The following is a 15,188-nucleotide window of genomic DNA, read 5'->3' as shown; positions in this document are numbered from 1 at the left end:
TCTTTTATTTGTTGTTGTTTTTGTCTTTTTGTTTTTCATTCTCTATTTCCTCTTCCTTGTGGCATCCTCCTCCTCCTCCTCCTCCTCCTCCTCCTCCTCTTCCTCCTCCTCATCTTTACTTCTTCTTCCGCTTCTTCTTTTTGCTCGGTGAGTCTTCTTCCTCCTTTCCATCTTCTTTTTCCTTCTGTTCAGTCTGTTTTCTTCTTCTTCCTCTTTCCCCTTCTCATCTTATTTTTTTCGTCTTCTTCCTCTTTATCTTCTTACTCCTCCTCCTCTTCTTACTCCACCTCATCTTGTTCCTCCTCCTCCTCTTCCCTTCCTCCTCTTCTTGCTCCTCCTCCTCTTCTTACTTCTTCTCCTCTTCTTACTCCCACCTCATCTTGTTCCTCCTCCTCCTCTTCCTTCCTCCTCTTCTTGCTCCTCCTCCTCCCCTTCTTACTTCTCCTCCTCTTCTTACTCCCACCTCATCTTGTTCCTCCTCCTCCTCTTCCTTCCTTCTCTTCTTGCTCCTCCTCCCCTTCTTACTTCTCCTCCTCTTCTTACTCCACCTCCTCCTCTTCTTACTCCTCCACCTCTTCTTACTTCTCCTCCTCTTCTTACTTCTCCTCTTCTTCCTCCTCCTCCTCCTCCCCTTCCTCCTCTTCTTACTCCTCCTCCTCTTCTTACTCCACCTCATCTTCCTCCTCCTCCTCCTCCTCCTAATACCTACCGCCCCTACAGCTCAAGAGAGACACATGACTCACACTTCAGAAACGTTAACATGAACATCCACAAAACACCTTCCTTCCTTCCTTCCTTCCTTCCTTCCTTCTCTCACCATTCCTTCCTTCCTTCCTTTTTCCCTTTTCTCCATTCCTTTCTTCCTTCTTTCCTTGCTTTTTTTATCTTTCTTTCCTCCGTAATATCGCATTTCTCCCTTCTTTTCTTCCCTCCTCTCTATCTCTTTCTCCTTTCCTTCTCTCTCCCTTCCTTCTTTCCTACTCTCTCCCTTTCTCCCCCTTCTCTCCCTTCCCCCTTCCTTCCTTCCTTCCTCATCTCTCCATCCATATCCCCCCTCTCTCACCTTCCTTCCTTCCTTCCTTCCTTCCTTCCTTCCTTCCTTCCTTCCTTCCTTCCTTCCTTCCTTCCATCCATCCATCCCTCCTCAAGGTATACAAGTTCTGTATAAACTTAAGTCACTCTCGAAGTCATAACTCCCTCTCACACTCACACACACCAACGCACTTACCACTAAGAGAGGCTGCTGTACCCTTAACACTCTATCTATAAAGGGACTAAAAAGGTCCTTAGGGATGGTATATAAAGGGGCATGGTCTTCAATCTACTCGGCCCTAAACCCTATTACCCTGATGTGTGTGTTGGGGTTGGTTGGGTTGGGTTGGGTTGGGTTGGGTTGGGTTGGGTTGGGTTGGGTTGGGTTGGGTTGAGTCGTATTTATCTTTCTAGTGTTTGTGTGAAGCGGTCTAATGGATCTGTGTGAAGCTGTTTGCAACCAGTTAAGATGACGTCCGCAGCAGTCAATTGGATGTTTGTAATCAACCACACCAACAACATAAACATCCAACCATTACTACTACTATTACTTTGCTGTCATTCGGAATCGAGTATGACGATCATCCAGCTATGATGCAATATATGAGTTATTAGGGATGTCACCTTCATTGGTGAGTTTTGAGGTGACTAAAGAGGCCGATACGGGACCGGCAGACTTGTTCACAGATGCTGCACATGTGGAGGGCTACATCTAGTGCGGGAGGGGAGATGGCAGCGTCTTTCCGGCGTTGGCGCTTGTCTGCTTCGGTTTGCAGTCGGGCTAACTCGAAAGTATTGACACCATCTCGTGTGGTGCTCCTCTAAGCGTTACAGTGTGGAGTAATCGTCTCCCAGGTGAGGGGTCGATTTGGCACTTTTTCAGGTTTGTCTTAAGACTATCCTTGTACCGTTTCAGTTGCCCGCCGGCGTTATGCTTACTATTTGTTAGGTGACTGTAAAGTAGTTGCTTTGGCAGTCTACTGTCGTCCATGCAGGTAACATGGCCAGTCCAGCATAGTTGTTCATGGATAATGGTAGCCTCGATGCTCCTACAGTTGGTGTCGGTGAGAATACTGGCATTTGTTCTCTTGTCTTCCCAGCGAACTCGGAGGATGGAACGTAGACTACGTTGGTGAACGTTTTCAAGTGCCTTGGGGTGCCTCCTGTAAGTGCCCCATGTCTTGCTGCCAAATAACAGGGTAGGGAGGACTACGGCTCGCTGTACGTGAAACTTTGTAAATAATTTCAGCTCCCTACAGCTGAAGACACGATTTCGGAGTCTGCCAAAGGCTTGAGATGTACATCTGATCCGATGCTGAATCCCCTCATCGATGTCCGTGGTGGTGAACAGGTGGGAGCCGAGATACAGAAAGTGGGTAACATTAGAGAGGGTAGTACCGTTAAGATGGATGGATGGCGGAGGTGTGCCTGAACCAGGGGCAGGTTGAAAGAGAATCTGAGTCTTACGTACATTCACTTCAAGGCCGAAGTGTGCATACGCATCTGCGGAGGTGCTCCTGTAGGTTGCGTTCAGTGTGAGCAACAAGAGTGAGGTCGTCTGCATACCGAAGTTCAGTAATGGAAGCTGCCGACACCTTTGTTCTTGCCTGGAGTTGTCTTATGTTGAAAAGACCCCCCTTCACCCGGCACTCGATGTCCACCCTACCGGCTAAATTGGCACTGGCACGAGTAAGGAAAGCAGCCAAGAAAATGGAAAAGAGAGTTGGTGCCAGTACACACCCTTGTTTAACCCCTGGTTGGATGGGGGAAGAACTCAGACTGGGTGCCATTGTTCAGGACACTGCCGTTCATGCTATCGTGGAGTTGTCGCATAATTTCGATGAATTTTGGTGGGCAGACAAAACGGCTGAGGGTTCACCAGAGGGCTTCTCTGTTGACCGAGTCGAAGGCCTTGGTTAGGTCGATGAAAGCCATGTACAGGTCACGACGCTGTTCTCTGCACTTTTCCTGTATCAGGCGGGCAATAAAGATCATGTCGGTGTTGCTACGTGATGGTCTAAAGCGACATTGAGATTCTGGGAGAAAGATTTACGCCACAGGTAGTAGTCTGTTTAGGACGACTCGGGCGATAATCTTGCCAGCTGCGGACAGCAGCGAGATCCGCGGTAGTTGCCACAGTCTGACCGGTCTCCCTTGTTCTTATAAATATTGACAATGGAGGCGTCTTTAAGAGCTTGGGGGATTTCCTCCTTTTCCCATATATTCTCCATGAGAAAGTGGAGACGGCTGGTAAGCAGAGGTCCTGCTGCTTTATACACCTCAGCTGGGATTTCGCCAGGCCCTGAGACTTTGTTATTTTTCATCTGTTTGATGAGGTGGGTCAGCTCTGGATGCTGAGAAACCTGCTGGGCAGTCAGGACATCCACACCAGTGTTTCGGTTGAGCAGTGAATGGTCGTGCTCTTTCCAACGCTGAAGGAGGCCTGCATCGTCTTTAACACACACACACACACACACACACACACACACACACACACACACACACACACACACACACACACACACACACACACACCCTCAGCTCATAAATTCTCTGCCTAGTGATTCATGTCCGTCGTGCCCGTCAGGTCCTGCTGGCGGGAGGTGAGTCACAGCTGATTTGTTTACATTTAATCTCTGCCTGCAAAATGGTCCCCAGTGGCCCACTCATGTGCGTGGCCTGTGTGGTGGTGGTGGTGGTGCGAGGTAATACTATTTAGGGAATAACACTGGGGGCAGGATGACAGGACGTGGGGGCAGGATGACAGGACGTGGGGGTAGGAGACAGGACGTGGGGGCAGGATTACAGGACGGGTGGGAGGATTACAGGACGGGGGAGGACATGACGTGGGGGGATTACAGGGCGTGGGGGCAGGATTACAGGACGTGGGGTGCGATTACCGGACGTGGGGGCAGAAACAGGACGTAGGTGCAGGATTACAGGACGTGGGGACAGGATAACAGGACGTGGGCGATTACAGGACGTGGGGCAGGATTACCGGACGGGGGGGGATGTATAACGGACGTGGGAGGGTTGGTGGGGCGTAGGATAACAGGACGTGGAGGGGCCGGGATAACAGGACGTGGAGGGTCGGCTTCTGCCAAGGTTTTGATACGAAGTTCTTTATTTTTCTAAGGAGTTTGTTGGGATTCTTTGTGTTTTATCGCAGCTGACATTCACAGACAGACAGACAGACAGGTACACACACACACACACACACACACACCTTCCACTGATTTAGCCATTAGGAAAGCGAACCTGCCAACCAACCCAACCCAACCCAACCCAACCCAACCCAACCCTTACCAACCCAACTCCAACCCAACCCAACCCAACCCAACCCAACCCAACCCAACCCAACCCAACCCAACCTAACCCAACCCAACCCAAACCCAACCCAACCCAACCCAACCTAAACCAAACCTAACCCAACCCAAACCAACCCAACCCAACCCAACCCAACCCCAACCCAACCAACCCCAACCCAACCCAAACCCAACCTAAACCAAACCAAACTTAACCTAACCCATTCCAAACTTAACCCAACACCGAATCAGATCAGATTTAAACATTCACGTAAAACTAACCCAACTAAACCTATTCTACCCTTTATTACTTACCCCTTCCCCTATTAACCTAACTCACACACGGACCAGGTAGTTAAGCACACCCTGGACTCTGTAGTGAAGATTAGTGAAGATAAAGGAGTATCGATGAGTGGTGGAGAGGCTTACATAGCGGCAGGTCTTAGGAGAGATGTTTGTACAGTAGATAGCGAGATAGGAGGAGAGGAGGAGGGGTGAGATATTGGTGGATGGGTTCTCTTCTTTTCGCTTTGTATTTGCTCTATTCTCTTTATTTCTCTCTCTCTGTAGACCTTTCCAATCGACCAACTCCACTGTCTCGTCTCGTCTATTCAATCACAGATTCCTGGAGGCGGCGGTGACGGAGGTAGTGTGTACCACCCCTGTCTAGTCAGTGTTCCTTCATGAGAGAGAGAGAGAGAGAGAAAGAGAGAGAGAGAGAGAGAGACAGAATAATGTAAAGCAGTAGGAAATAATTCTCTCACCTGCTCAGTTTGTTCCAGTACTTAATGAGATGCTGGACAAACATTGGGCAGACTAGACAATAAACATCGTGGATCATGTGAAGATAGTTAGGTTAGGTTAGGTTAGGTAAGGTTAGGTTAGGTTAGGTAAGGTAAGATTTTGTTATGTCAGATTAGAGTTACGTTAACTTTGATTAGGTAGATTAAATTAGATACATATAGTCTAGGTTAGGGACTAATTAGGATTAGATTAAATTAGGTTTATGTGAAATCCAATTACATCTCATTTCAAATCCAGGATACCGGTACAGGGGATTAACCAGTCATGAAATCCCTTAACCTAATCCTCTTCAACACACATACAGAATAATCGCCTCGTGCTGTACAATAACCATCACAGACGTCTAACACACTGCTAACACATCTAACACTAACACTAACGTTATCAACTACAGATAAGATAAAAACACTAACAACGATATGGTGTTGTTTTTGTAGCAGCATGTAGGCTTTTGTCCTTGTTCTGTCCTTGTGCATCTATATCAAATAATCATCCAGGTGTTCCTTGTTATACCTGCCTTGTAATTTACCTAATACACCTGTCTACCTGCAGTAAATATTAAAAAATGATTGTATATTTGAAAGGTTGTTGGTATTTTTTTCAATATATACCGTAAATATATCAAGGTATATAATAGATGTATAGGTATAACAAGACACAGGTATATTGTTAATTATTACACCACACTGATTTTTCGATTGCCTGGTATGTATGTGGGTAGTGGACGAGTGGATACAACCCTCGCGTCGTATCCTAAGGGGTACTAGTTCGCATACTGGGTATCCTTAGTCAACCTTATTGTCAATGGGAACCTTATTTTACAAGTGAGGTTATGAGGGCTGTAGAGTGCAGTGCATTTTACCTTCTTATACAATATATCTCAAAAGCGTAATTCTTCAGGGTTATATTGTATGGAGAGAGTATATTGAGTATACATATAAATATACATACACACGTTATACACCAATATATACCATAGATGTATTTTATTATGCTAAACCGTATCACCATAAACACTGGCGAAATATCCCCCGTGGATTTCATAACTCAGCGTGATGGCGGCTTACGAACAGCTGATTACCCACAACACATCCGACGCGTTCGTGAGAGTTAAATCTGATATGATGATTTGTCTCTTTCCTCGTCAGCACCAATGAATCCGCTGACTTAATGCCAATTCATTTTGTTTTGAATGAACATTATTATCCCAAACGCAGAACTGTTAATTATGTTGAATTTACCTGGAAATTGCAATGGTTTCGAGTACTAGTGATGAGCATTGTAGATTATTATTATTATTATTATTATTATATTTATTATTATTATTATTATTATTATTATTATTTATTATTATTATTATTATTATTATTATTATTATTATTATTATTATTATTATTATTATTATTATTATTATTATTATTATTATTATTTTATTTATTATTATTATTATTATTATTATTATTATTATTATTATTATTATTATTATTATTATTATTATTATTATTATTATTATTATTATTATTTTATTTTATTATTATTATTATTATTATTATTATTATTATTATTATTATTATTATTATTATTATTATATTGTTGTTTCTATTATTATTATTATTAGTATTATTATTATTATTATTAGTGAGTAGTAGTAGTATTAGTAGTAGTAGTAGTAGTAGGAAATAGAGAGAGAGAGATAAGACGTGGGGAGAGTGAAAGAAAGATGGGAGATAGAAGGAAATAGAGAGAGAGGTAAGACGTGGGGAGAGTGAATGAACGATAGGAGATAGAAGGAAATAAAGAGAGAGAGAGATAAGACGTGGGGAGAGGAGAAAGAAGAAGGAAATTGAAGTAAAGAGAGCTAGGAAAAGTTGGAATGAGTTGAAGATGGTAAATGCGTTGAATAAAGGGAGGGAGGAAGGGAGAAGAAAGGAGACGGGAGAGTAAAGAACAAGAAGAGGAAGAAGAAGAAGAAAAGTTCAAGTAGAAAAGTCCATAAAAAATGAAGGAAGGGGAGAGGGAGAATGAGTAGGTAATAGAAAAGTCATGATGAAAGAAAATAGAGAGAGAGAGAGAGAGGGAGAGAGAGAGAGAGAGCATATTAACACACATATGTAGTCAGAGTTCCCTTCCCACCTCCTCCTCTTCCTCCTCCCCATTTGCATAAGAATTAGCCTCACTGATGGCCGTAGTATTAGACCTGGAAGAGTTTTTTGACAGTACCACACCACCACCAGGCACAATAACCCCCCACATCTAGGTTAAATACTCAGGTTTAGGTTGGGTTTAATAAGTCAGGTGTCAGTGTCCGCCTGTCCTAGTTTGACTGATGGATGTATTTCTAGAGGTTGTGAGGGATGAATTTTTTTTTTTGGAGGGTATATTGATGTGATGTGTGTGTGTGTGTGTGTGTGTGTGTGTGTGTGTGTGTGTGTGTGTGTGTGTGTGTGTGTGTGTGTGTGTGTGTGTGTTTCTGTTGTTATCTATCTAACTATATATTTACACCCTTATTGATCTCACATGACACCACTGCCACCATCATCAACCTCACCTGACACCACTGCCACCATCATCAACCTCACCTGACACCACTTGCCACCATCATCAACCTCACCTGACACCACTGCCACCATAATCGACCTCACCTGACACCACTGCCACCATCATCGACCTCACCTGACACCACTGCCACCATCATCGACTTCACCTGACAACACAGCCTCATCATCGACCTGACCTGAGACGATTCTTCCTGTGTTTTAGGTGAAGGCCGAGTTTATCACGGAAGCGAGACATGGTTGAAGAGAGAGAGAGAGAGAGAGAGGGAGAGAGAGAGAGAGAGAGAGAGAGAGAGAGAGAGAGAGAGAGAGAGAGAGAGAGATGCGTGCTACGTCTGCTGGAAAAGAAAGAATGTGTTTTTTTGGTGAGTTTTGTTTTGTTTTGTTGTGTGTGTGTGTGTGTGTGTGTGTGTGTGTGTGTGTGTGTGTGTGTGTGTGTGTGTGTGTGTGTGTGTGTGTGTGTGTGTGTGTGTGTGTGTGTGTGTGTGTGTGTGTGTGTGTGTGTGTGTGTGTGTGTGTGTGTGTGTGTGTGTGTGTGTGTGTGTGTGTGTGTGTGTGTGTGTGTGTGTGTGTGTGTGTTTAGGATAGGTGTATATAAAAATACTTACAAAAGTGTTGTCTTTCTATTAAACATGATGTCAAAATACTTACACACTGCTGTGAAATACACACACGCGACTACTGAAGGTTTACTCTGCTACACTCACACAAAGTTACATTGCATACATCACCACACACACACACACACACACACACACACACACACACACGCATCGCACGCACACACACACACACACACACACACACACACACACACACACACACACACACACACACACACACACACACACACACACACACACACACACACACACACACACACACTGCAGAGAGAGACCCGTCGTGTATATAACCAGAAGAGAGGAAAAAATGTATACAGTATGTTCCAGATAGCTTATTACCTCCGTTCTACAAAAGTTACACTGTTAAGGGAAATGGGAAGTCGTTAGTTAGTTTAGGCAGCAGGGAGGGGAGGGAGGGTGAGAGGGGTGAGGGGAGGGGGTAGGAGGGAGGGAGGGGGAGGGGGAGGGGAGGGAGGGAGGGAGGGAGGGGGAGGGAGGGTGAGAGGGGTGAGGGGAGGGGGAGGGAGGAGGAGGGGGAGGGGGGAGGGAGGGAGGAGGGGAGGGAGGAGGAGGGAGGGGAGGGGGGGAGGGAGGGAGGGGAGGGAGGGAGGAGGGGGCGAGGGAGGGGTAGGGGGGTGGGGAGGGAGGGAGGAGGGTGGGAGGGGGGAGGAGGGTGAGGGGTGGAGGGAGGGTAGGGAGGAGGAGGGGAGGGAGGGGGGAGGTGAGGGAGGGAGGAGGGAGGAGGGAGGAGGAGTGGAGTGAGGAGGGGTGGGGAGGGGAGGAGAGGAGGGTAGGAGGAGGAGGAGGGAGGAGGGAGGGGGTGAGGGAGGGAGGAGGGAGGGAGGGGAGGAGGGTGAGGGGGAGGGGAGTGGAGGGAGGGAGGGAGGGAGGGCGGGAGGGAGGGTGAGGGGGGGGAGGGAGGAGGAGTGGGAGGAGGAGGGGGTAGGAGTGGGAGAGGGGAAGGAGGGTGGGAGGGTAGGTAGGGGTGGAGGAGGAAGGAAAGAGGATGGTGGAAAGGATGCACTAATGACCTGAACCTAGTTTAACCTTATCGAATTTTTATCTAACCTAACCTAACCTAACCTAACCTCACCTAACCTAACCTAACCTAACCTAACCTACCCCAACCTTAACCTAAACTAACCCAACCCAAAAATAAACATATCCCATAATTTTTCGGTACACAAGGCGGTAGTCATGGGTGGTACTGTACTCGACCCTCTTCACTTCCTCAACGGTAAGTTCGTGCCCGAATGTACAGTCCCCTTCACTAGCGCGTTTACAGGGGGGTTCGTCATAGAAACATCCCACAAATCATTACATCGAGATATTTTGTTTTAATGTTGTTTTACTTTGATTCTATAGTAAATTTATTATTGCGAGTTGCCTTCTGTCGAATATAAACAAACACAGGCACTGCACAAAACCTGACACACCTACCTAGCACCACCCCCCACACACCCTACCTCAGCACCACCCCCACACACACCCTACCAGCACCACCCCCCACACACACACACCTCCTACCTCCACACCCACACCCTACCCTCAGCACTCCCCCCACACACACACCCTACCTCAGCACCACCCCCCCACACACACACCCCTACCTCAGCACCCCTCCCACACCACCTCTCCTTCAGCACCACCCCTGCTCACACACACACACACTAACAAGGTTCCCAATGAGCAAAAGTTTCACAGGCAGTATATACAGTAAGGTCAAGTCTCTGGGCCACAGGCGTAAATTTGATGATGATACTGATAATAGAGTTACGGGGAGTGACGAGGGGTAACGAGGAGTGACGAGGAGTAACGAGGAGTTACGAGAGGGCTGTTTTTTTGGAGTGGATGGAGTTGATTTTGGATGGTGCTAATAATAATAATACACCCACACATACCAGTGGAGTACCGTGGTTGAAGTGTTGAGGCAGAACAACACCCACGTATATCAGTTATCAACTCAAATGTCAAGTAGGATATAACATTTCTCTAAATAAGGGTTGGCAAGCTTTTATAAACACCTAATTTTTTAAATTATGTCAGTGGCATCTGACAAAGTATCTATTATAAATCATTAAATAATGGGTGCAAAAATACTTAATGTAAAATAATATTAAGCTTTAGTGTTGAGCTACAGTAATTTAGAAACAAAGGAGTTTAAAACACTAGGCATCATGCACGACGCTGGCCCTCTATGAGGCTGCCACTGATCTGATTGATGAATATTTAAATAATTAGTAAATATTTATATTTATATGATCCGATTATTATTTCAAGTAAAACAGAAAACTGAATAACTTTCCCAAGAGAAAAAACTACAACTGAAAGCGGACTGTCGGGTTATTTAGAAACATTAAAAATTATTAATGTGGACCAGTTTTGTCCAGCCGCCGCTGGTCTACACAGCCTCTCGACAAGTGAATGCAGTTTTCAATGTGCATGCATTTGTACACATTACATTTACAGAAACCTTATTAAATAGCCACTCTTATGGAACAACAACTCTTAGGTAATATAATATCACCGTATAATATAAGACTTCATGCTTATTAACCCTTTCACAGCAGAAGGTTACCCTAAGCTGAATAAAATCGTCTGGCGGTAGCCAGAATAAAATAGCGAGCGCGTGACACGCGGTGAAAGGGTTAAGGGAAAAAAAAATATTAAATTTGACTAAAATGGCTCAAATTCCTTATGTTCCAACACAATAAAGATCATTTTAGCATGTTATTGATAGGGTGGTTACGTCCATATGTTCATTGAGGGCATGCGGCTTGTGCTTCTGCACGCATTCATCAGGGACGATGAGTCTCCTCCACTTGACTGAGTGAAAACTGTGAAGACTCTAAAATTAAATCTGTATTATTGAAGATACTATTTAAAAATATATTTTGCTTTCTACTAGGCATTCATTAAGAATACGTCACTGATACATACATACATACATACATACATACATAACGAATCCTTCTTTAGTCTAACATAGAGTCTCACAGCTATAAATCTCTGCTACTCATATAAAATCCATCTGGTATCACCTCGTGCAGTAAAATGTTATGATTATCAATGAAAACCAATTCTGAAAAACATACTAGTCTCCCCTCCGGTTTGTGAGGGATAACTGGTACAAAACTTTAATTCCTATTTTCTCTTTAGCCAAAATTTTTGAAATAATGTATTTTCCCGCTACAGTACGTCACGCTTTCATGCATTTGTTATTAGCTTAAAAAGTGTTTGTCGCAGTTTTATTCCCTTAATTCGTTTTGTAAAAGAAGTTAGATTTCATTTAGATATGAACGAAATATGGCGGGAGAGGCTTGAGTCTGCTTTTATGCTCTGCTTATTTTCGGCCTTGTGTTTTAAGAGTCGTCTGCTGATGGCCGGCCCCTGATGAGCTCTCTGCTGATGGCCGGCCCTGATGAGCTCTCTGCTTGAGGAGGCAGGAGGGTTGTCTGCTGATGGCCGGCACCTGATGAGCTCTCTGCTGATGGCCGGCCCTGATGAGCTCTCTGCTTGAGGGGGAGGAGGGTGTCTCTGCTGATGGGAGGCCCCTGGCGAGCTCTCTGCTTGAGGGGGAGGAGGGTTGTGGGTGTCTGCTGATGGGCGGCCCCTGATGGGCTCTCTGCTTGAGGAGGCAGGAGGGTTGTCTGCTGATGGGCGGCCCCTGATGGGCTCTCTGCTTGAGGAGGCAGGAGGGGTGTCTGCTGATGGGCCTCCCTGATGGGCTCCTGCTTGAGGAGGCAGGAGGGGTGTCTGCTGATGGGCGGCCTGATGGGCTCTCTGCTTGAGGAGGCAGGGAGGTGTCTGCTGATGGGCGGCCCTGATGAGCTCTCTGCTTAAGGAGGCAGGAGGGTTGTCTGCTGATGGCCCCCTGATGAGCTCTCTGCTGATGGCCGGCCCTGATGCTCTCTGCTTGAGGAGGCAGGAGGGTCGTCTGCTGATGGCCGGCCCTGATGAGCTCTCTGCTTGAGGAGGCAGGAGGGTTGTTGCTGATTGATGAGCTCTCTGCTTGAGGAGGCAGGAGGGTCGTCTGCTGATGGCCGGCCCTGATGAGCTCTCTGCTTGAGGAGGCAGGAGGTTGTCTGCTGATGGCCGGCACCTGATGAGCCACTGCTTGAAGGGGAGTTGTCTGCTGATGGGAGGCCCCTGATGAGCTCTTTGCTTGAGGGGGTTGTCTGCTGATGGAAGGCCCCTGATGAGGTTTCTGCTTGGGGAAAGGGGGGTGTCTGCTGATGGCCGGTCCCTGGTGAGCTCTCTGCTTGAGGAGGTGGAGGCTGTCTGCTGATGGGCGGCCCCTGATGAGCTCTCTGCTTGAGGGGGGTTGTCTGCTGATGGGTGGCCCCTGATGAGGTTTCTGCTTGAAGGAGAGGGGTGTCTGCTGATGGCAGGCCCTGGTGAGCTCTCTGCTTGGGGGGTGTCTGCTGATGGCCGGGCCTGATGAGCTCTCTGCTTGTGGGGGGTGTCTGCTGATGGGCGGCCCCTAATGAGCCTGCTGCTTGCCTGCTGATGGCCGGGCCCTGATGAGCTCTCTGCTTGTGGGGTGTCTCTCTGATGAGCTCTGCTTGGGGGTGTCTGCTGATGGCCGGCCTGATGAGCTCTCTCTGCTTGTGGGGGTGTCTGCTGATGGGCGGCCCTAATGAGCTCTCTGCTTGTGGGGGTGTCTGCTGATGGGCGGCCCCTAATGAGCTCGCTGCTTGTGGGGGGTGTCTGCTGATGGGCGGCCCCTAATGAGCTCTCTGCTTGTGGGGGTGTCTGCTGATGGGCGGCCCCTAATGAGCTCTGCTGCTTGTGGGGGAGGGAGTGTGTCTGCCATCTGTTATACAGGTTAGGTTAGGTTAGGTTAGGTTAGGTTGGGTTAGGTTAGGTTAGGTTAGGTTAGGTTAGGTTAGGTTAGGTTAGGTTTACTCACACACAGCAAGATAATTGTCCTACTTCTCGACCTTTAGCGGTGAACTTTGACCTTACTGTCCTTCTCATCCTTGACTTTCTGTGCTTGATGTCATTAGAGTCACTTGTTGTTAAGGTTTGACTCATTAGTGGTGACCTTTGACCTCTAACCATTCTTTAATAATTTTAATTTTTACCTGCGGTCACTTTCCTCCCGTTAGGTTGTGATAAAGTCTAATTAGTCGGTATTATTATGGCGTGTGTGTGTGTGTGTGTGCGTGTGTGTGTGTGTGTGTGTGTGTGTGTGTGTGTGTGTGTGTGTGTGTGTGTGTGTGTGCGTGCGTGTGTGTGTGTGTGTGCGTGTGCGTGTGTGTGTGTGTGTGTGTGTGTATGTGTGCGTGTGTGTGTGTGTGTGTGTGTGTGTGTGTGTGTGTGTGTGTGTGTTGTGTGTGTGTGTGTGTGTGTGTGTGTGTTAAATGACGTTTTGTTTATATAAGCATAACAGTGGAAATTACTTCACAAATGGTCACTTATTGTCAAAACACAACCACATTCTACTTAAATAAATGTAGGTTAGGTTAGGTTAGGTTAGGTCAGGTCAGGTCAGGCCAGGTCAGGTCAGGTCAGTAATTATAATGCATATCTATAGTTTCTATAGTTATAAATCCACATGATCGTTCACATATTTGGATTAGTTTGAACATTCGAAATACAAAAACTGATATAAAGGATCGATACAGTGTAATTATCTCTAAAATATAAGAGTCAAATCTATATTATTGGACTATTAGTGCCGTTAACGAGGATGGCCGGCCCTAGGCGTGAATTTGTTTAAGGTGTAGAAGCTGTCACCAACACAACAACCACACCCTGAGTTAACGAGCTGCATGACCCCGGAACACGATCCATAAATCGATTAACATCCAGGTCCCCAATTACTGCTGGGTAGACAGAGGCAAATGGCGTAAAGAAACTTGCCCATAGTTTCACCCTGCCCGAGGATCGAACCCGGGTCCACTAGCTTGCGAGGCGAGCATGTTGACCATTACACCACATACGTACAAACATAAATCGAAGCACCGATAGATAGACTGATAATTAACTCGACAGATTGATAGACAAATACACAACTAGTTATTATAGATATACAGAAAAATTATATTAGGAAAAATACAAAAATTAGAAGAAAAAAGTACAGCTATTATCTTTGAATTTAATGCTGAAACAAATGGTCTTTCCTACCAACCAGACTTACAAGCGCCGCATTAAATCTGACCTGACCTACCTCCTCTCCCTCACACCTCCCTTACTCCTCTCCCTCACCCCTCCCATATTCCTCTCCCTCACCCCTCTCTTACTCCCCTCTCCCTCACCTCCCTTACTCCTCTCCCTCCACCCCTCCCTTACTCCTCTCCCTCACCCCTCCCTTACTCCCCTCTCCCCTCCCACCCCTCCCATATTCCTCTCCCTCACCCCTCCCTTACTCCCTCCTTCACCCCTCCTTACTCCTCTTACTCCTCCTCCCTCACCCCCTCCCTTATTCCCTCTCCCTCACCCCTCCCTTACTCCCTCTCCTTCCCCTCCCTTACTCCTCCTCTTCTCCCCTCTCCTCACCCCTCCCTCACCCCTCCATTCACCCATCTCCTCTCCCTCCCCCTCCTCCCCACCCCTCACTCTGTCCTCACCCCTCCTCCACCCCTCCCCTCACCCCCTCACTCACCCCTCCTCACCCCTCCCCTCCCACCCCTCCCTCCCCCTCCTCCCTCCCCACCCCTCCCTCACCCCTCCCTCCCCCTCACCCGGTGCTGGAGGAGGAGGATAACACAATCTCAGATAAAACGCTTTAAAGGCCAAAGTGTAAAGGGTTCACATAAACATCTTCGACCTTTTGGTTTTTGTTCCCAGTAACACCTTGAGGCTTGTAGACTCTTCCCCTTAACCACCTCATCCTCTGACTTATCTTGACCTACTCTTGACAT

The 15,188-nt window shown here is 46.8% G+C and overlaps 1 protein-coding gene across 1 annotated transcript; it reads right to left on the bottom strand.

Annotated features, from left to right (window-relative positions):
• Positions 1-11,604: 11,604 nt before the first annotated feature.
• On the bottom strand, positions 11,605-15,188 carry LOC121853507 (serine/arginine repetitive matrix protein 1-like). Its single transcript, XM_042347659.1, has 2 exons — positions 15,180-15,188; positions 11,605-13,107 (listed from the first exon to the last, which is right to left on the bottom strand). The coding sequence occupies exons 1-2, from the start codon at positions 15,186-15,188 to the stop codon at positions 11,605-11,607; spliced, it is 1,512 nt and encodes a 503-aa protein (XP_042203593.1).

Source organism: Homarus americanus, unplaced genomic scaffold, assembly GCF_018991925.1.
Source record: "Homarus americanus isolate GMGI-L3 unplaced genomic scaffold, GMGI_Hamer_2.0 scaffold4896, whole genome shotgun sequence".
Taxonomy (NCBI): Eukaryota; Metazoa; Arthropoda; class Malacostraca; order Decapoda; family Nephropidae; genus Homarus; species Homarus americanus.
This window is presented reverse-complemented; position numbering and strand designations above follow the sequence as displayed.